The sequence below is a fragment of the Macaca nemestrina genome, chromosome 7, assembly GCF_043159975.1.
Source record: "Macaca nemestrina isolate mMacNem1 chromosome 7, mMacNem.hap1, whole genome shotgun sequence".
Classification (NCBI taxonomy): Eukaryota; Metazoa; Chordata; class Mammalia; order Primates; family Cercopithecidae; genus Macaca; species Macaca nemestrina.
In genome coordinates, this window is record NC_092131.1 from 94,595,709 (window position 1) to 94,616,310 (window position 20,602).

Here is a 20,602-nt window from a genome sequence, read left to right on the forward strand (position 1 = left end):
GAAATTTGTCTTTTTCCAGTGTTTTTGCAACAACTACCACCCATGATAGGTTGCTTCAAGATCTATAACAGTCGTGAATCTGAAACTGATGAAGTGCCCTCGAGGTCAGCATTGTGTGTGCTGATTCTTAACTCTGCCTCAGTAGGCACACTGGTCCTTAAATCCCCTTCTGAACACATGCATGCCTGTCTCACGGCCCTCATCTCCCTCACTTTTCTCCCTGAGCACACCAGGATGGCCCCCAAGCTTACTTTCAGCTGCTTTTAGCTCTATATATTTCAGAAAAAAAAAGTTATCTTGTATACAGCATTTGAAATTATTTTATTCAGAAAAGTTCACACTGGGCATGTATGCCAAGCTCTGAGCTAAGCTCCAAGGATCCAGAAATATATGAGAAACAGTGTCTGGCCCTCTAGGAGCTCTAGAGAAAGAGAAATGGAGACAATGAAGAGAGCCTAGCCTTGGCCTTGAATAGGGGAAAAAAGGCAATATTGGGGTTTGGCCTTGAGTAGACATCCAGAATACAGCATTCCAGGATGAGCATAACTAGGCTGCTGAGGATGGCCTTTTTTGGAGGTAGCTCAGAAGTGGAAGAGGGAGCTGTGGCACTGGTAGGACAGAAACTTCAAAGACCAGGTGGTGGGGCCTGATATAGAGTCATCTGATTGCCCTTTCCAGTTGAGTTCCAGGTGGTAAGGGGAAAGGAAAAGAGACCAGTTTCCTGGGCTGTTAGCTAACCCCATGATGGCCAATGGAAGAGCTTCAGGGTAAGGGACACTATTGAAAAATCAGGACCAGCAATATGGATGAAACAGGACACTTCTCCTCTTTATCTTCTGAATCAGCGGAGAAGCAGATGGCACCCTTCGCCTTTGAGCCCTTTGGATCCTTCCGTGAGAACAGCTCTTCTCTGTAAACAAAGAAAAAGGGGATAATTAGAGGCAGAATGGCACATAGAGAAAGACATCTCTGATGACGGAGAGGAAAACAGAGAGAATGGGTGAGGAGAACAGTGCTCCCTAAACACTCTCTCTTTGTATACACAGAGGAAAGATTATCTGGAGGACACATTTGGGTACATGAGTGATTGTCCAAGGCCCATCGAGCCACTATGGGGACAGCATGCATCATTGTCGTCACAAACCTGTAACCCATGCTGACCGAGAAGCTGCAGAATGATGCTGCCATTCCAAAGGGACAACAGGAGAGAAGTTGTGATCAAAGGCAAAAATAGAGACAAAGGACAGGAGGCTACCTAGGATAAGAAAGGCAAGAGTGAGCTTGGAGAGGGCAGAGGCTGCAGGAAGGGAGGAGGCTCAGTAGTGGGCAGCTATCACCAAAGAGGCTCCTCCGGTTTATACATCTTAAAGGAGAATAGGCACTGTCTCAGGGAAAGGGAGCAATGAGTAAGTATGCACGAGCAGCACTTGGGAGTGAAGAAGAGGGCAGCCAAGGCACTGGAGAGGCTGAACTCTGGATCTCCTAACAAATGAATGGGGTCCTCCGTCTCATCCCTGGCAGCACCCATCCAGGTTCAGGAAATGGAGAAGGGAGGAAGTCAAGTAACTGGAGTGTTGGCTTTTGAGGCACAGATTCAGCCCTGCCACCTACTTACCTTCCTTTGCAGGCTGCATCAGGCCTTTGAGGCCTCCTGGGCCACGCTTGAAAGGCCTCCAGCTGCAGGGACATGTCATGGCTTCTGGGAAATGTCACGACGAGGTTCTGCAGGAGAGAACACAGGGATGTCAGGGCGCCCCGTCAGCATCAGGAGCCCACATTGCGTGAGAGGCTTGTGACCCAGCCTCACAGACTTGGATTTTGGGAAAAATTCATCTCTGACTTGAGTGGGAGGCACCTCAGGGCTGGGATCTCTTCGAGCCCATTTGGGAAATCTGGGGTGTTTTCAGCTCCTCTCTCCAACCCTTCCAGCCTGCCCAAGCGCACAGGGGCTGCTCCTCTTGCCCTTACCACCTGCCTCTCATGCCCGGCCCCAGTCACTGGTCTGAAGGGGCTCTGACAATTCACATTAAGAGACTTAGGAATGCCGCAATTTCATAACTGTCTTCCCACAAAGAAATTGTAGCTTAATAGGAGCCAGACCTACATCTGGAGTTGGAAACTGCAAGGGCGGGACATCAGATATCTAGGACAAGGCAGCCTCTGAAAAGAGGGGGCAATTTCTTGGTAGAGGCAGGAATTTTCCTAGGCCCCTGACATCCCAGCCAGGGCTGCTCCTCGTGCCCTTCCTTCCCTGAGGCCCAGGCTGCCACGAAAGGCAGTGATCCCAGAAAGACACACAAGTGGATCCCTGGGCTTAGCAGGGATGGAGCAGCCTGGTCTGAACAAGATGCATGGGCTGGCCATTTAGAAGCCCCTTCTTCAGGAGAGTCCTGCACTCAGGTACTACATGGGAGAAGTGAAGTGGGTGCTCTAAAAAGCAACTGCTAGCACATGCTTGGAACCCTGTGGGCTGCCCTGGAAGCCCCAACGGACACAACTGCCACTGGGCGGGTGGGGGAGGGGAGGCAGCTTGGGCAGCCAAGGGTCCCAGTCTCCTACAAACTTCCTGCACACCTGGGGAAGGCAGCAGCTCTGGGGTCTGCAGGGGGGGCACCTCATGGTTCCTAACTGTCCTAGAAATGAAAAGGGATTCAAAGAGACCCACTTGATAACCTGTCAGGCTGCATAGCAGTGAGGCTTCCTCCTTTAGTAGGTTCTTGAAATTGTATATCTATATACAGATAGATAAATATACATATACAATATACAGAGTGGCTGCAGGTTTGCTACAGCAAGGCAGTGGGTGAAGGTGATGGGTGTGCAGTGGTGGACTCTGGAACCCTCCAAGGGGCTCCCCTGCTGGACGCAGAACTGGAGCCTTTGAGCGGCTGACCAAGACAAAAAGGAAGAGGGACGAGACAGAAGGCAGGGCCGCAAGGATGCAAGGCCTTGTCTACTAAGTCCTACTCTCTCATGTAGGCCATTACCCCCGACCTATCTGAGCTTCAGTTTCTCTGAAAGGAAAATGGGTCATCAAGAGACAAATACACAGGAGGAAAGGAAAAATCACGAGGGCAAAAGGTCCAGGGTGAATGGAGGGAAGGAAAAAATTGCAGAGATCAAGTAGAACCACAGACAGGAGAGAGCCTTTGGCAAGATAGCGGCAGGGAGGAAAAAGAGAGGGGAAGTGACGGGAAGCCAAGAAGAATTGGGTGGCAAGGAGAAGGAAGCTAAGGGTGGAACGGTGGAGACCTGGGGAAGGTAGAATCAGGAACCAGGGTCAAAGTGCAGAAGAAACAGCCTACTGGACCAGCCAGTGTTGGAGGGTGGACCTGGGACGTGCAAGACATTTTCTTCTCATTCCAGTCAGAGGCCGGAGACAGGAACTGAAGGGGGCCAGCTAAGGCAGGACAGGAGGAGGGCAGAAAGCTCAAAGTGTCCTTCTCCTGTCCCCTCATCCCCTCTCCCTCCAACCCTTCCAAAAGCCTTGCCCCAGAAACAAGGGAATAGAACCCAGGAAGGTTGAGTAGAGGGATGGGGTTTGGGCATCCTTTCCAGAGAGAAATGATAGCTTAACAGTGATCAGCTGAATGGCCGGGAAACACCCTCATAATGGTGGAGGGCTGAGCATCTAGTACCTTAGCCTAGGGGAAAGGGACAGGCTTGAGGTCTTCCCGGACTCCTCTAGCCGAGGTCTCCTGTCCAGGGAAGCTCAGGTGTGAGGGAGACTCAAAAACGGCTCCCAGGTGGAAATTGGGCTGCCTCCTCTGGGGGGGCTGCTTAAAGCCTAGTGGATACAGCACAGAATAGCCAGGAGAGGGGGGTGCCAAGGCATGCCCTCCTCACAAAAGCCCCCATGAGGCTGCTCTCAAAACCCTAGCAGGAGCACCTCTACTTTTCCTTCCTCCAATCCCAGGGGGTTGGGGAACTCACTTTGGACCCAGAGAAGCCCTCACATAGTCCTCCTGCTGGCCAATTCTGCTATCTCAGGTCCCAGTGCCCTGGGAGATGAAGGCCATTGCTGCAGATGAAAACCAGAATCAGACATCTGGGGAAGAAGTGTGATCCCAAGGAAGGAAATAAATGGCTCCCAAAATTGCTCAGTGCTCCCCTACTAAGCAGGAGGAGATGGATGTAGGATTTCTCTTCAGGCAGGGCTCTGGAGCATCTAACTGTGGTGTTGCTGTTGGATCATGCTCACACATGTAGAGAGCCAGCAGAAAAGGATTTTGTGGGGAAGGTCCATTAAAACCTTTCTAGGTAAATCAAAGTTCAATAGACCCAACTGCCAGGCATCCTGGCAGGGGTGGTGTCCTGGACAGGACACCACACCACTCACTTCCCTTTGCATTTCCCTATTGCCACTCTCCTTTGATATTTGTTCAGGAATTCACCCATCTGTAAGCTCATTGCTTTATCAAATATTTGTTGAGCTTTGCTGGGCAGAGGGGATATAAAAATGAATGAGACAAAGTTCCTGCATTCAAGTACCTTCCTGGGTAGTGAGAAAGGGCAGACTGACATGCTGAGAATGAAGAGAGAAATATAGGATGCAGGCGGATGGCTTAGGTAGACACATCCCTTAGTCCCTGCTCTCATGGGTAAATACAGCTACTGGGAGGAAGTTAACATCAAAAAATCCTCCAGGGGAGTCAATATTTGTTGCTTTTCACCAGGCAGATAGGAAGTTGGAAACCAGAAAGTTCTTTGCCCATTCGGGAATTTAGAGTCTAAAATCAAAACATACTCACACGTATTAATCGGGGTCCATCCCTTGAGCAGCACCGATATCAGGGAAAAGAAAACTACTTGGTGAGTTAGGATACAGCGGGAGGGGTCTCAAAGACAGCCATTGAAAATGCCCCCAAATGCTGGAGACCTCAGGTTTGAAGGGGTTCTGATGGCCTTATGGACTTATAAGGGACATGGTTCAGAGGTTTCCTCAGACCAGCACAGGACTCGGGGAGGGGGAGCAGGGAAGCCCCCAGGATCTAGATTTTGGGGATGTCAGTGCTACAGGGACTGGGCTTGTGACTGGAAGCTGCCTCTTTGGTGTCCCCAGTTGAAGAGCAGAGGTCCAGGATGGGTCCCAAGAAGATGGGGACAGCCCAGATGATGGTCAATGCAGTCTTGGCTGGCGGGGGAAGGGGGTTCCTGGAAGGGGCCACGAAGAGGTGGAGTGACACTGGAGTATCACCAAGGTGGTGCTTCCTTGCCACCAGAAAGCCTGGCCTGAGGAGGAGAAAGGAGGAAGATGACTCAGCTGGAGTGACAGCCTGCCTACTCCCTGCTGCCCCTGTATTGGGCTATCACTGCTGGGGAGTGCATCCAAACAGAGGGCTATTTGATAAGTCTGAAATATCCACAGGACTCCCAACTCAGGAGAGACAAATGGGCAGAAACAGAAAAGTAAATGCTGAGATTATATCTGAAGAAAGAGAAAGAGCACAGCAAGAGCAGAGCAAAGAGTCAGGATGAAAAACCTCATGGTGTCAAAAAAGAAGGAAGGAGAGCAGAGGAAGAAGAGAGTGTCCCATAGGAAACCAGAGTCAGAGTGAGGTCAGGACAAGGCTAACAGCACAGGAAGAGGTGACTGGCTGGACCTCGCCCAAAGAGAATTGAGCCTGAAGGCTTCAGGGATATGGTCTGTGCTTCGTCCCTCTGCCCCTAACTCTGGGGTCATGCCTCTCTTGGGGACAGAATGCAGATGAAGAGAAACAGAAGTGGCCAAGTCAAGAAGCCACGGGCTGAGGGTGCCCCAGCTGCCCACGTCCCTTGGGGCAAAGCTCATCCCTAGTTTACAAGGAGTGCATGACAACTGGCCCTTGTCCTGGGCCAGTCCCAAGCCCATACGGGCAACAGGGCATGTGATTTTGAGCCTCTCTCCCACCTCCCAGCCCTATCCAGGTGTCTCTGGGAAGGGTTCTTGGAGCTTCCCCCTACCGTTAAAGGAATCCCTCCAGCAGCTGCCCTGCCTGACCAGGCACAGCTGACTCTGAGGAGAAGATGCTCGCAGCCCCATACCTTTTTTTTTTTTCTTTCAGAAAGATCTGCATCTTAACTACAGTCTGTTTCCCACTGAGAGGAAGCCAGTTTCCCAGGCAGCCCTGGGAAGCTCAGTTTTGTGGAGGATACAAGGGACCCTAGCTCAGCCCTAGGCAGGCAGGCTGGGAAAGGAGTGGCCCTTTGTCTGGGGAGGGACTGGGCTGCTCTGTGCCCAGAAACTACATGGATAAGCAGTTGCATGATATGCATCCGAAGCCAGTCCCCGGGAAGCCCTGCCATTGAGAGTCAGTGCCACCACACGGCCCTCTCTGCACCCCTAGACCCCACGGATAGGGAGAAGGGTTGGTCCTGGACCCAGAGGACCCCTCAAGTGGAGTGAGGCTCCCCAACTGCTCTTGCCCAGAGAGCTCTGCCTATGAAGGGGCCCACCAAAGAGACCAGAGCTGAGAGATGGTACAAGCTCCCCTGCGGCAGTTGTGGTTGTAAAAAGGGGGGTCTCAGGATGAGATCTGGGTGCCTGAAAAATGGTCAAATCACAGTTCAGTTCAAGAAGCAAGCAGCAGTAGTCTGCTCCACGAGGTTAGGCTGAGGGCTGCTCTTCAGCTTGGCTCCCAAGGTGGTTTGCTCTGGATCAGCTGCTTTGAGTATTTGACCCGTGAGTGACCTGCCACTTTCAGGTCATCTTGGACTGCAAGCCAAAGTCTCACAGAAGTTGCCACTCATGACTTGCCTGAGTACCTGGCACCAAAACAAACAAAGCCGGCCTGCTTTCTTTTCCTTTCTCATTCCACCACTCTCCACAGTCATGTCTCCATTCACTGATGTATTGTCCACTGAAGAGCTATTATCTTGGCCTTGATACGAGACATAAAATACGAACAGCTATTAACTTGGCCTTGATACGAGAGAGTGGCACATAGTCCCTAACTTTAAGTAGCTCACTGCATCCTGAGGAAAGATATGGTCCTCATGGGGAGGGGGTATTGGTGATGCTCGCTGGGGCCTTCCTTAGACTTCAGATATCAAGCCCTCATAGCCTATCTCTTCTATTGTACCTCACAGGGAACTAAAATAACTTTAGATTGAAAGGTAGCTAAAATGTTACTAGAAAACATCTTCAATTAGAAAATATTTTAGGGGTGGCAAGGAGTGAGCAGGCCTCTGCCCATCAAGGTCTCATGGTCTTACAGGAGACACTACTTTGGGTGGACATGGTTCAGAGGTTTCCTCAGACAAGCACAGGACTAGGGGAGAAGGAGCAGGGAAGCCTCCATGATCCAGATTTTGGGGATGTCAAATCCCATTGTCTGCCTTTATGCCATACTGGCATTTTAAGGACCAGGAGAAATCTTCAGGGCTACATGTCCAATGTGGAGAGTGCCCTGAAATTCTGGAAACTCCATCTCTTAAGGGTTCTGATGATGTCATATGGGCTTATCAGGAACAAGCATCAGATGCTTCCTGCGACCAGCACAGGACTAGGGGAGGCGGAGCAGGGAAGGCCCCAGGATCCAGGTTTTGGAGAGGTCAGTGCTGTAGGGGCTGGGCTTGTGTCTGGAAGCTGCCTCCTTTTGTGTTCCCAGTTGAAGGGCAGAGGGTGGTGGGCTGCTCTTAAGAAGATGGGACAGCCCAGATGATGGCCAATGGGAGTCTCGGGGGATCCTGAAGGGGGCCAAGAGGAGCGGGGGTGAGGCTACGGTATCATTCAAGGGTATCATTCACATGTTGCTTCCTTGTGATTAGAAAGCCAGGTTTGGGGAATGATTAAATGGTAAATTCTGTAATGCGTGTGTTTCATTGCAATTTTCTAGATATAGCATGGGGAGGAGAGAAGGTGTCCTCCCTTCAGCTTTGAGGATGGATAGGAGTGACGTGGGGTCAGAACCCCTCTCTGCTGTCACTCTTTGTGGAGCCCCAACACATTCTTTACAAAGAAGGAATGCCAAAGGAGGGCATTTTCATCTAACTCAAACGCCTAGAGACCTCGGGACCTTGGAGAGACAGAGACAGAGGTTCTGGGGTTATATTTGTGGACTGAGACAGGGGGAGATAAAGCCCCCTGAGAGAGAACAAAAACAGTAGTGGGGAAGATATGATCAGAGACAAAATTAGAGACAGTAAAAGTGGAAACAAGGCATCCAGAGGGGCAGAGAGCCATAGCTATAGGGGAAGAAGAGAGAAGTACAGAGACCAAAATATGAAATTGTTGGGCATAGTGAGCCTTTGGTTGGCTGTCTTCCAGGGGAAGAGTCAGATTCCTCTAAATTTCATGGTTTAAAAAGACAGAAATTGAGTCATTAGAGATTTTCAGTGGAGGAAGGACAAGGGATAGACAGGTCTCTCCTGAGACAGAACCACCAGTATTCTCTGTGATTCAGAGATACAGGTTACTTGCCTTATCTAGAGTGGCTCATCTCCGTGGCTACCAATTATCTTGCTACCTTCTGGCCAGGTGTAGGGCCCAAATTAACTAAGAAGACTGAAGAGAAGAGAGAAAGAAGCGAGAGAGCAGAGACCTGGCTGGGCATGACACTGCTACTATCCTCTGAGTCAAGCAATTCCCAAAGTCGCCAGGTTAGCTGATCCTTGGCCCCATCTGTAGGGATTCTTTTTGGAGGAAATATGCAGATGGAGGGTGATGGCGGCACACAGGGTACCTGAGACAAGTGCTCAGCCTTTAGAGACCCAATTCCTGCTGCTGCCCTCATTAGCTACCCCTCAGCAGCCAGGGACTCACAGCCCTGCCCTGCAGGCTCTGGACAGCTTTGGTCATAGCTCACTTCCAGCCTGGATGGGCCTGGTGGACAGTTCTGTGCTTGTTTGGGAAGTCCCCCCACTTCTGCCCTTTAGTCCTTCCTCCTCCTATCTGGTCTCTCCTTTCCAAAGAGCTTTAAACTTTCTCAAAAGCAGAAAGGCGAAGACATGTGGATGAGTTTCTTCCCCAAAGAAAGTTTAAGCTTAGTAGTGGACATTTCTTAACAAAATGAAAAAGAACCAGGGTCAGGGGCTGACTACTTTTCAGACAGTGGGTGGTTATTCATGGTCAGGTGATTTCCTGACTTCTGCGAAAGCCCAGCCCAGAATGTTTATCACTTTATTCCCTTCCAAAGCCCAGGCAGCCTCAAGAAACCTTCTAAGCGGGTCCCAGGCAGAACTCTCTTAGAAGGAGAACAAACTAAGCCTGCAAATGGGAATTCAGAGAAGCAGAAGACATCAAGAATGTCCAAATCACAATAATTAAATAACCAAGATACCCTAACCTATAGTCTAGGGCCCGGGACTAGTCTGGTTCTGATAGGCTTTTCCTTCATCAGTGCCCTTTGACTCCAGCTAACTTCAAGAGACTTACTAGGATAGCCCACACATCCCATTGATGAATTTGCTAAGTTAGAGAAGGATCTGCATCCTTGCCCTGTGAGAACCTTCTGCCTTCAGTAAGCTCCCAATGTGAAGGGGGCATACAGACAATCAAGTGTGCAATCCTGTGGCCCCATGTTAAATGCAATATAATGTCCCCATGCCCTGATGCCTAGGAGAGAACCCTAGAGTCATCAAGGCAGCCATAGTAAAAGACTGCAAGGCCTGGCAATCTCTTTAATGGAAATGCATTTGGAGATATTTGGCCTGTCCTCAGAGTAGCACATGACAATGAAACAGGCTCTCACTCCCCAGGGGGGCAGAGGTTTCCAAGATTGTGGTCTTGGGTGACTGAAATACAGTGCTTGGATCAGGAACTCTTTGCTATTTCCAGGTGGAGACTAGAAAACCAAGAGAAGGGAAATGATGGGTCAGGAATTTGTGCCTTGTGGACCATCCCTTTCCTGTCTGTGGAGCCTTCCAAGAAAGAAGGAAGGCAGCAATGAGAACAATCTGTCTAATGAGGTTGAACTCAAGCAATAGATCAGGTGAAAGAGGTTGCTTTTGCTTTGCTCTCCCTGGAATGTCCATAGGCCTTTCTTTCTTCATGGTACCTATTTTGTCATGCTGTAGACAATTAAAATTTTTAACATAGACCAACACAGACGAATTCTGCTTCCTGCTCTTGCAGGATATCCGGGATGTCCTGCAGCAAGGCAAAGTAAGCAAGAGCAGAGAGCAGCAGAGTCCTGAAGAAAACAGACATGGAGTGCAGGGGAGGCGAGGGAAAGGGAAAGGACAGGAGGGGAAGGGAGGGGAGAGTAGGGAAGAGAAGGGGGATGTGGGGTCTGGGGCATCAGAGCTGGGTCAAGGACATGGGGATCCAGGAACCTTTGTCCAGGAATGCATACCTTGGTCCAGTCTTGCTCTGGAAAGAGAACTGTGATGGAAATGAAAGACCACGATGGTCAGAGGCACTTCAAAACAAATCACTGTCTGACTTGCCTGTTCCCCCTTCTGATCCTCAGCATAAGTTTCTGAGGGAGAGGAACTCCATGTAGAATGAGCCTCGATAAGGCTGCCTAAGAGGAGAGGAAAGGAAAAGAGGGCATTTTGCCAAAGGGAGGGGCTAGGGCTTGCTCCCGGTTAGCCCTCTGACAGCTCGCACTTTGGAATGTGTGTGTAGGTTGGAGGCAAGGGCGTGGGGCAGATAAAGAGGGCTATAGTTAGGGGAGTGGCTAGTGGTTAAAGGAATTCAAGTCCTTGTGAGGCCAGCTACTAGGCTTCCATCCTCTGGGCTGTTCCCTTGAGGTCTTCATCCTTACCTGGTTCTAAGCCAGGCCATATCCCAGATTCAGCATTGAAGAGAAAATTATTAGATTGACCCAAGCCCACAAACTCTCCCTTCAAAATAGGCACTCCCAAAACCAAAGGGGCCCTACTGTCCCCAGGAAGAGCAATAACAATTAGGGCCAAACTTTGAGTTTTTTTTCACTCCTGGAAGGGATGTATATCCATATAGGAAGTAGGGTGAGCTGCATGCCCCAAGGTAGGAGGAAGAATGACTTTCCAACAAAAGCTTGAGCATAACCTCATTTTTACGCTATAGGAAATTATCAAACGACCATTAGTAGAGCTTCTTTTAGAAAGACAAGGCAAAATTAGGCTGTTAAGAATGCTTTGCCTAGCATTTGGGAGGCCAAGGTGGGCTGATTGCTTGAGCTCAGGAGTTCAATACCAGACTGGGCAGCATGGTGAAACCCTGTCTCTATTAAAATATGAAAAATAAAATAGATGATAGGTAGATAGATAGATAGATAGATAGAGGCATGGCAGTGTGTGCCTATAGTCCCAGCTACTCAGGAGGCTGAGGCAGGAGAATTGCCTGAACCTGGGAGGTGGAGGTTGCAGTGAGCTGAGATTGCACCACTGCACTCCAAACTGGGTGACAGAGCGAGACTCCGTCTCTGAAAACAATAAGAGTGCCTTGCTCTGGTGGTCTGAACCAGTCATCACCCTTTTATTTCATTATTCACTTTACTTGGGATTACTCCCCATCTTCCTGGTTCTTGGCTTTGATCACTCCCAATTCATTCCCAGTCAACTTCTTTGGACTGATTCTTGTGTCAGGAGACTTTACTCATACTGAGCCCTGAGTTTCCTGGGAAACCCACATCTCTTTACTAATGGGACTTTGTGTTGCAAATGAGAATGCCTATTTTGAAGCGAGCGCTTGTGGACTCTATTCTTTTTCACAAGAATTTTTTTAATCCATAAATTTAATATGTACCTTTTATTTTTTTCATTAAGGGCTCATGGGACTTGTCTTGATCTGTAGTTTTGGCTACACCTGCTTGGGAAAGCCTGGTCTGGGAATTCCTGCCACCACTAACTCACTGACTTCCACTTGCCTGGGATCTATTAGAATTCTTCCATTGCAGATGGTTCTGACACACTGAAGCCATGCCTTACCTGACAAGCTAATATGCAATTCCTTCTAGAACTCATGGATTTATATTCCTCTTCTCTCCCCACTCTTGTCCAGACCTTTACATCCTGGACTCTTTACCATTTCTGCCCCTGGGACTCTTGGATATCATTGTCACTCATACCCATAAAGCACCTTAGGAACTGGACATTACTATTTAATGTTATTCAAAACACACCCATGGAAGCTCAAGTGCCAGGCACATACTCTAATAAGTCTTGGGTACTCAAAAATGAATGAGAAACCGTGTTTTTTCCTCTAAAAGCAATCTTGTAAAATCGCGTCCAGTAGCTTCCAAGACATTAGAGGTGAAGTTGAGTTTGTAAACTAACATAGGGAGTCAATTTCTTAGATGGCAAATGGAAAAAATCCTTGAAGCCTCTAGTCTGTGAGTGGCTGGGGTTGGGCTTGAGAAGTTCTTGGGAAGGAACTTTCTGACAGAGTAGATAGATACTCCCTGACTGAGTCAGCCTTTCCGGATGTGTTTCTAATAATGGGGTCCACAGTTGGAGAGGGAAACCTCATTATCAGAGTTCCCAGCTAGAAGCAGACAGACAGCCCGTGGGGTGAGTGTCGGAAGGTTTGGTTTCATGTCTCCAAACCAAATGGTGGCTACTGGAAAAGTGAAAAAAGAGTGATCAAGGAAAAGGCAAGACCAGAAGGGACCCAAGGAGTGAAACACCACCTCCAGGGCACAAGGTCCCCCAGCCCGGAAGCTGCTCACTGATGTCCAACTCCACCCCTGCTTTCTAACCCCGCCATAGCCATCCCAGGGTCCTGTTCTTCCTATGAAAGAAAAAGTCAAATGGATGAGCCACAATGGCCCCACTAGGGAAAGAGAATCTGCTAGGTAGGGAGAGAGATAGCTATATAGAAAGATACAAAGAGATACATACAAAGAACAAGACATAGAAATAAAATAACAAAGAGTGACAGCAGCAGAAAAATAACAAAAGAACTGGTTGCTTCCCCTAGGAGAAAATCCAGAGTGTAGAGCAGTGATAAGGAGACTGGGGGCAAGCAACAGATAGAGAATGCCAGCAGAAGGCAGGAACAGAGGTGTCCATGTGACAGACCTGGAGGGATTCAGAGAGGGCAAAGGGCAGAAGCGGGACTCTAGCTATAATATTCTGTCCCGGTGAGCCCACCATCTGTCCCTAGCATGCTCATGCTTCTCCCCACACATTCACAGCTCCTGCAGAAAGACAAAACCATAGAGGAAAGCACTCAGAAAGGAGCCGGATGAGGGAATGCAAAGAAAAGGTAAATGAGGGAAGCGTTGAAAGATACAGGGAAGAGAAAAGGGGTTCTGGCCTTTGGTGTGGAGGCCAGAAAGATATGCAAAAGGCTGGAAATGTGCCCCACAGTCATCACAAACCCCACTCCCAGGCAGGTTCCTGGTACACATGGAAGCAAAGGAGTAAAAAATGTGGTCGGATGAAATTAGATTGCTTGGGGCCACTGAAATATCCCCAGAAAATTTCTCTCTTCAGCTTTTGAAATAAGTTATTCTAACTCAGAGCTGATGCTTCTGCAGATGGGTTTGGATGCTACCCAAGGTCTAGGTCCCCATCATTGCCCCTTGCCCTACTTAGGGCAGGAGGAGGTGTCTAGTATCCACTAGACACCATCCAGTGAAGTGCTCTTGAACTCAGGAACTTGTCTCACCTTAGTACAGTGAGGGAATGAGGTGCTTGCTTCATTTGCAATCACTGGCCTTTGGCTTGGTGTGAGGTCCTAATCCTGTGCTCTGGAGTGGAGAGCCAAGCCTCTGTGCTCATCCCAACAGAACCTCTTCCAGTGGCAGCAGGAGGGACGGGAGACAGGTGAAGTTAGAAGATGCTTTGCTATATTCACCAAGTCTTCAAAACAAGAGCACTGAAGTGCTGGGGACTGTTTCTCCTTGACTTTTTAGCCTTGATACAATGGCCACAAAGAAGAGCTCTTCACAGTAGAAGCTTGTTATGTTTGCTTTCCCGTCATCCACCATAAGGCCTAGAATACAACCTTCTTCCCATTTCAGTAAACATCTACTGAGTAAATCACACGAGGATATCTGCTTTCTCAGGAATTTTACTAAACTACTGTTTGATGGCAAACTCAACTTCAGAGGACTTCAACTGTAGCCTGAACCAGGTTTCTTCATGACAAGATATGGGTGAGAGAGAGGGGAACCACAAAACAATCTGCACTGCTTGAAAAATGGTCTCATCATAATTCAGGTCAAAGCTCTTGAACCAAGTGTAAAAGCTAGGCCCAGATTTTCCTTCAGCTGGGACCTGGAATTGGTCTTGATGAGTTTATTGCAGGAGACACGTTCCTTTGTAGGGCCCAGAGCAGTGCAGGCACAGAGTTGTAGAAAACCCACAGCAGTCTCAGACTTTTCAGAGAAACTGCTCCAGCTTTAGGGTTCATGTCCTAAAAAAAACCCACCGGTCCCAGTGCTCATCTACTTGTCTCTCTCCTTTGTCTTCAGGTTTTCTTATCCTTCCTTCATGCTTTACTTGACTCTCCACTGACTTACTTAATAGATACATGAAAACACTTGAGAACTCTTTATCTAAACTCATTGATGAAAATCACTTTACTTGGCAAATATTTATTGAGCTTTATCTTATATTGAACTCCTGGTAGTGTTGAGAACTCAAATTCAATTGAGAATTTGTTTTCCCCCACTGAGAATGTCACTTTTGAGTAGGGAGGAGTGGATTGCGGGAAAGGAGGCTGGAGTCAGTCAGGGAGCAGAGTGTCCCTTAAGGAGTCATCCTACGGGAATTGCAAATCACAGTGGAGTTCAAGAAGGTGACAGTGGATAACTTCTTTCTATTCCCAGGTGGAGAAGAAAGAGCCAGATGGTCAGGATGATGAACAGGGAACTCCCCTTTAGATGTCATTCTTCTCATGGCAAGTGATGGCAGTGGGAGAAGCAGAGGCTGGGGCATCTGAGAAAGTGGGAAAATGAGATTTCCACATGTTTTTCAAAGGCAGGGTGATCCTGGTTGAACCAGTTGCCTCTAGGGTGGCAAAATGGTGCCCTGTCCCTTTCCTTCTATTCTCACATTGCCCTGTTGACAAAAATGGCCAAACTCCATAAAATAGTTGAAGAGATTTATTCTGAGCCAAATAGGAGTGACCATGGCCCATGACACAGCCCTCAGGAGATCCTAAGAACATGTGTCCAAGGTGGTCGGGGTACAGCTGGGTTTTATATATTTTTAGGGAGGCATGACACATCAATCAAATACATTTAAGAAATACATTGGTTTGGTTCAGAAAGTTGGGACAACTCAAAGTAGGGGCTTCTACGCTGTAAGTAAATTTAAATATTTTCTGGTTGACAATTGGTTGAGTTTATCTGAAGACCTGGGATCAATGGAAAGGAATGTTCAGGTTAAGGTAAAGGATTGTGCAGACCAAGTTTTATTGTGCAGAGGAATCGTGCAGATAGCAGACTTCAGAGACAGAGAGCAGATTGTAAAATGCTTTTTTATCAGACCTAAAAGGGTGCCTGGCTCTTAGTTGATTATCTCCTGGATCTAGAAAGAAAGGAAGGAAAACAAAGGGGAAAGGGGATTCTCTATAGAATGTGGATTTTTTCCCACAAGAGACTTTGCAGGACAATTTCAAGGTATAGCAAGAAAATATATTTTGGGGTAAAATACTTTGATTTTCTTCCTTGTTATGCCAGAGTCAAACTGGAAAGTAAGTCACGATACACAGGGTCAAATAAAACCCATCTGATGAGATTTATGGCTTATAGGGCATGACTCCCCAGACCCCTTAGGATAGGAATTTGGGCAAGATAAAAAATCAGAGCTTTGTCCTCAGTCCCTTTGGCCATTCAGGTTCCAATCATCCCTTTCTGTCTAAAAATGATATTAAATGAACAAACTAAGAGGCAAACAGACAAACTAGGAAGAAGGAAACAGGAAGACAGAGAAGTCAATTTTTTTCAGATGTCTAGAAAGACAATGTAAAGATATGATGGCCAAAAAAAGATAGCAACATAGAAGAAGAAAACTAAAGATGGAGCAGGAAAAAAAGTAATGCAGGGAAATGTAATTTGATGGCAGAGGCCCAAAAAGGGAGGCTCCTGGACAGATGGAGGAAGAAGCACAGACGCAAAGGTGGTGGTGCTGTCAGCCATGCCAGGCCATTGTCTTCCCCAAAGGGCAGTGCCTGGGGCAGCATTCTTTATTCCTTGGTTCCTAGAAAGGGACATGAAATGTGATTTGACAGAGAAGGTACATCCAGAGAACATATAGGGGCCAGATGAGGTAGCTGTGACAAGAGCATGAAGGATCTGAAGGTCCAAAGTATGCCCACCACTTCCTCACTTCACCTAAACCCCAACCTATTTCTGTACCTTCACCCCAGCTGTAGACGAATCATGGGCCTGACCCAACTGAGCTGAAGGTAATAAAGAGAAGAAAGGAAGGTGATATGCTGGAGGCTCAGACTGTGGCATGCTGTGTCCGAGTCTCCACTCCTCTTCCTTATCCCAGTCTAATTTGATTTCATTAACACTGTCCCTTATTTGGGGGCAGCATTCGGGGAGCTGACAACCAGAAACTCATCCTTTCCTCTTAGGGGTGGTTGCTGGGAGGGATCGGGGTGGGGGAAGTAACAGAGAGCATCAAGAATATGCCTGTTGGATCAGGGTTCATGCCCTTGTTAACACACTCAAGACTATTACATTTAGCAGTCCCTCCCTTACCAAGATAAAGCTGAAGCTTCTTATATACATGTCATGCATAACAAGATATTTAAAAAGGTTTCTTGTTTTGTTTTCTTTGTGATTTAACAAGCCAAGAAAGAAAAATAGATGGGAAATTTCTCCTATCTTTTAAAGTAAGGAACTTGACTTACAAAGAAGGCAGGCATTAATACCAATTTTGTGAACCTTAGTTCAGCACTGGTATGAACGGACTAAAAATGTTGGAATTCTGGAAAAGAAAAAAGACTTTTCTGAAGAAATGTCTTGAAGTGGCGAGGTAATTTTGGTATTCCTTGCTGAGAAAGAGGAGTGTGTCCCCCAGAAACTCATATTGAAGAATGGCCACAAAGAATGCTGATGGATCTGTCCCTTGAATTTTTCCAGGCACAGTGTCTTGATATCTGACCCCAGGGGAAGAAGTGGAGACTCAGGCTGAGGCTGTCAGGCAGAGAAAGATTTGGTTTCCATGGGGGCTGGCTGTGCCGCTATGGAAAGGGAGTCCAGCCAGTATGTTTGCTGTGTGGCACTGACCAGACCTGCCACTCAAGGGGAAGCCCTGACCAGGAGCCATTTTTAAATCCCATCCAGGAGAGTTTCTAGGAAGGAAGTGGTGGGGGTAAGGAGGAGTGTTCGACTGAAAAAGAAGAGGCAATTGCCGACCTTGGGACAGATTTGCCCACGGCTGGGAGGGTGCAATTAGATGTGCTCAGGGCGCCAATCTGAGGTATACTTAACAGCGCCCTGGTAAGGGTCAGCCCTGAGCATGTACCACGGCCAGATCAGGGCAAACTAATCCACTTCTCCATTCTTCAATGCTGGGGTCCACAGTAAGGCCAGCAGGGATGAGGAGAAAGAAACAAATCTCAAAACTGCAAACCACACCCTCATCTCCCGCTGTGAGTACCCACCATAGCCACTACTGAAGAGAGGGAAAACGCGCTAAATGAAGTTCACAGTGTTGACTCTTGGACAGGACTTGGTATCTCAGTTACTGAAATGGATCTCTCTTATGACTAAAACTGACTCGAGGACTTGTTATTACATGAAAGTTTCCGGAAAAAGTCTGGAACTGGTCCAAGATTTCACCCAAAGGAGGGAAGGCAAGAAATTGCATCACAGGGAAGATTTTACATCCTCAGTTCTTCTTGGAGGTGGGGCGGGGGGGCATTTGGGTCTTGTAAGTGGTTAGTGGAAATTTCCTTTATCACTTGCCCTGCCCTTTAGTCTCACAGCAGCATGTGTTAAGGAAACACTTGGAGTTTTCTGAAAGGCTACTTTTCTCTCTGTGTTGACCTAGCCACATATTTATGGCTCTGCTAAAATAGACACCTCGCCACCATTCTTCTCACTCCTTTGGAACGAGATCCTCTGGAATGTACCCTAGTCTTGACTTTCTTCTGAAAGTCTTCTGGAATTTCCCCTGGGCTGGGAGAGGCTCACTCCAAAGACTCCCCTGGCACCCCTGATTATCTCTGTGGCTGGGAATTCATCATTTCTTTGTCTTTGATTTCTCCCAAAACACTGTAAATTCCTTGAGAGCAAGGACTCTACCTATTCACTCATCTATTCCCAGGGGTTAGAAAACTTGGCACATTGTAGATGCTCAGTTAATGTTTGTTGAATCAATGCATGAACACACATATACAACGCATACACATGCACACACATACTTTCCTATGACATGCTGAATATATGCATAACTACTTCTGCTTACTTTCTGGGCAATGGCAAGGATTTCAATATATGAGACTTGAAAGACACTCATTTCGAGGGATAGCTAAAAGAAGAAAGAACAAGACGTAGACCAATGAAACTGGAGAAAAGACGTGCAGAGAAGAAAGGTTTTTTTTCCTGAAGCCTTAGTAAAGGTAAAGCAGAAGGGAACTAGAAATCATGAACTTAGGCACAGGAGTTTGAGGGGAGATTGCTGAGTCTTAGGTCTGAGGACAGCTGGCACGCTCTGCGTGAAGTTGTTTTGAACAACGCTGTTTACCAAGGTGTAAATAAGACAAAACAAAGAAACTGGTTTAACATATTTTCCTAATTCAACTCCAGAATGCAAATAAAGACTGTATATTGAAGGGTACACTGAGGGGAGATAAAGTGAATTATCTGCAAAAAAAGAGGGGGGGGGGCGTGAAAGAAAGAGACAACAGCAGAAGAAAGCTGGGGTGGTAGTCCATAAACTTGGGGAGAATTAATACAGGGCCTCAGGGTCATGGCCCATCACTCTAATGGTGCCGCAGGAGAGTGGTCGGGCCTCAGGGGGAGATAGCTTCAGGGTGGCTGGATGCCAAGAGATGGCTTTAGGGAAGCTACACCCTGGGGGTCTAGGAAATTGACTTCCTGTGCCCATCACCAGTGAACTGTGCCTGTTACAAACATTAGAACAGCAGTGTTCACTGTGATCAGAGACCAGAGTTTGTATAGTCTCTGAGACATTTGCGCAACGGGAACAGAAAAAAGAGGGCACCCCCAAATAAGTGATGATAAATTTTGCTTATGCTAAAAGGGATAGGAACTCAGAGGCAGATTTTATTTTTTAAAAAAGGAAAGAAAAAAGAAGTAAATAATGTTGCATCACTTGAATCTGTATATTTTTGGGGAGTAAGAATTTTAACTGCTAAACCTGCCATACTTGCAATGTCTTTGGTGAGTAGTTGTGCTCAGGGTTTTTCTAAAAAGCCTTTTCAGCTCTGCTGAAGAGATTAAATACAAATTAAAGTTCTGTTGGACTCAGGGATCTCAGAAATCCTCTATGACTATTTACTGAGTCAGGACTGGGGAGGAGGATCCAGTAAGCAGGAAATCACATCAGAGATAAGCTATGAAAATTTGGGCGAGGAACTGACATAGAATTAAAAAATGTCTTTCGTAGGTACGTTAAAATAAATTAACTCCATTGTAAACCTTTCATTGAAGCAATAACGTAGTAAGTTCAAGAAAAGTTTCTAGTAAGCAAAACATGGCTTATGGGCAACATTTGGAGGAAACGATGATGATTATGGTCATTAGTAAACATCCAAACAGCAAGACAATGGCTAAACAGCATAAATCAAAGTCCCCAAGGGCAGTAGTAACAAGAAAATGCCTCCAATGAGTGTTTCAATAGGCTTTGCAAAATACTGAGTGTCATCGCATATGTGTGAGGCCCTTAATAAATATCCTTTAGTGGTAGGGGAAATGGGCCAGAGATGTTCTGCAGCATTAAGAGGAGTATTAGTCCATTTTGAGATGACTTCTCAAAGCTGCAAACTAGCCAGTTGTGAGCTTGCATTTGAGTGCATGTAATCATACTCCTTCGGTGAAAAATTGTAGCCCTGTTTTGTTTAATTGCAGTCTCCAGAGTTTCGGTTCCTACTATGAACCCAGAGAAGAGGCCAGAAGCATGTTGCACAAGCCTTCCATTTTCACTCTCCAGTGACCGGTATCCAAATTCCCAGATTTTCACAGTAAACTTCACTCAGTCCTGTTCTAATTGTTATCTGTAAACACTTTTATTCAGAATGTTCTTAAATGAACTCAGGGAAAGCTGTGCATTAAATAGACACTTAACAGATGGTCAAGAGAGTAGTATACTGAAATTTGGTAAAACTGCACTAATGATATTTATATACTACACTGGCGAAAACAAAACAAAACCAAATTAAAATCCAATATTTGTATATTTCAAATTATCATTACTGTCCATAAAACTATTTGAAATAATAATTTCTTTTTAGTTTTAAGAATGAAAAAATATTACTTTATATAAAACCTCCAAATCCCAACTCTTCAAAATCCAACAGGATATATATTGAAAAGAGTTATAGTTTCTTTAAATTATTAAGAAATTGAGATATCTCATGCATAATATAATTTAAAAATCTATTGGCTAGTAAGTACTGGCAAAGTGAATATTTAATCAATCTTCTGAAAAAAAAAAAAATAATACCAGCACTTAAGAGTCTAAGATTCTAAGACAATGCATCATTTTGAATTGGCCAAATGCATCATAATTTTTCTAGAAGCTTGTTCAAATTTTATTTTCCATT

General features: G+C 46.7%; 1 protein-coding gene and 1 long non-coding RNA gene across 8 annotated transcripts; one reads left to right on the top strand and one right to left on the bottom strand.

Moving 5' to 3' along the window:
* Positions 1–292: 292 nt before the first annotated feature.
* Positions 293–2,422, bottom strand: LOC105479385 (spermatogenesis-associated protein 8). 3 transcript variants are annotated; one of them, XM_011737326.3, is made up of 4 exons: positions 2,101–2,417; positions 1,616–1,722; positions 1,145–1,255; positions 293–910 (listed from the first exon to the last, which is right to left on the bottom strand). In XM_011737326.3, exons 2-4 carry the CDS (start codon positions 1,692–1,694, stop codon positions 789–791), a joined length of 312 nt encoding a protein of 103 aa, XP_011735628.2. In that variant the 5' UTR covers positions 1,695–1,722; positions 2,101–2,417; the 3' UTR covers positions 293–788. The 3 variants fall into 3 exon arrangements, 1 of the variants encoding a protein (XP_011735628.2); XR_011626089.1 differs by having other exon boundaries at positions 774–910; positions 1,145–1,251; positions 1,612–1,722; positions 2,101–2,422; XR_011626090.1 differs by having other exon boundaries at positions 774–910; positions 1,145–1,251; positions 1,612–1,722; positions 2,105–2,421.
* A 112-nt stretch (positions 2,423–2,534) lies between these two features.
* On the top strand, positions 2,535–20,602 carry LOC112426259 (uncharacterized). Of its 5 annotated transcripts, XR_011626092.1 has the most exons (6): positions 2,535–2,709; positions 8,459–8,580; positions 13,044–13,114; positions 13,875–14,009; positions 14,685–18,436; positions 19,908–20,602. It is a non-coding gene; the product is annotated as an uncharacterized lncRNA (long non-coding RNA). The 5 variants fall into 5 exon arrangements; XR_011626091.1 differs by lacking the exon at positions 8,459–8,580 and having other exon boundaries at positions 2,536–2,709; XR_011626093.1 differs by lacking the exons at positions 8,459–8,580; positions 13,044–13,114 and having other exon boundaries at positions 2,536–2,713.

Bases quoted from the DNA above. Each gene is read 5' to 3' on its own strand.
- LOC105479385 (XM_011737326.3), bottom strand. From the start codon at position 1,694: ATGACATGTCCCTGCAGCTGGAGGCCTTTCAAGCGTGGCCCAGGAGGC. The intron at 1,256-1,615 runs GTAAGTAGGTGG...TTCTTATCCTAG, and splicing joins GATGCAGCCTGCAAAGGAAG to GTAGCCTCCTGTCCTTTGTC. The intron at 911-1,144 runs GTTTGTGACGAC...CTTTGTTTACAG, and splicing joins TCGGTCAGCATGGGTTACAG to AGAAGAGCTGTTCTCACGGA.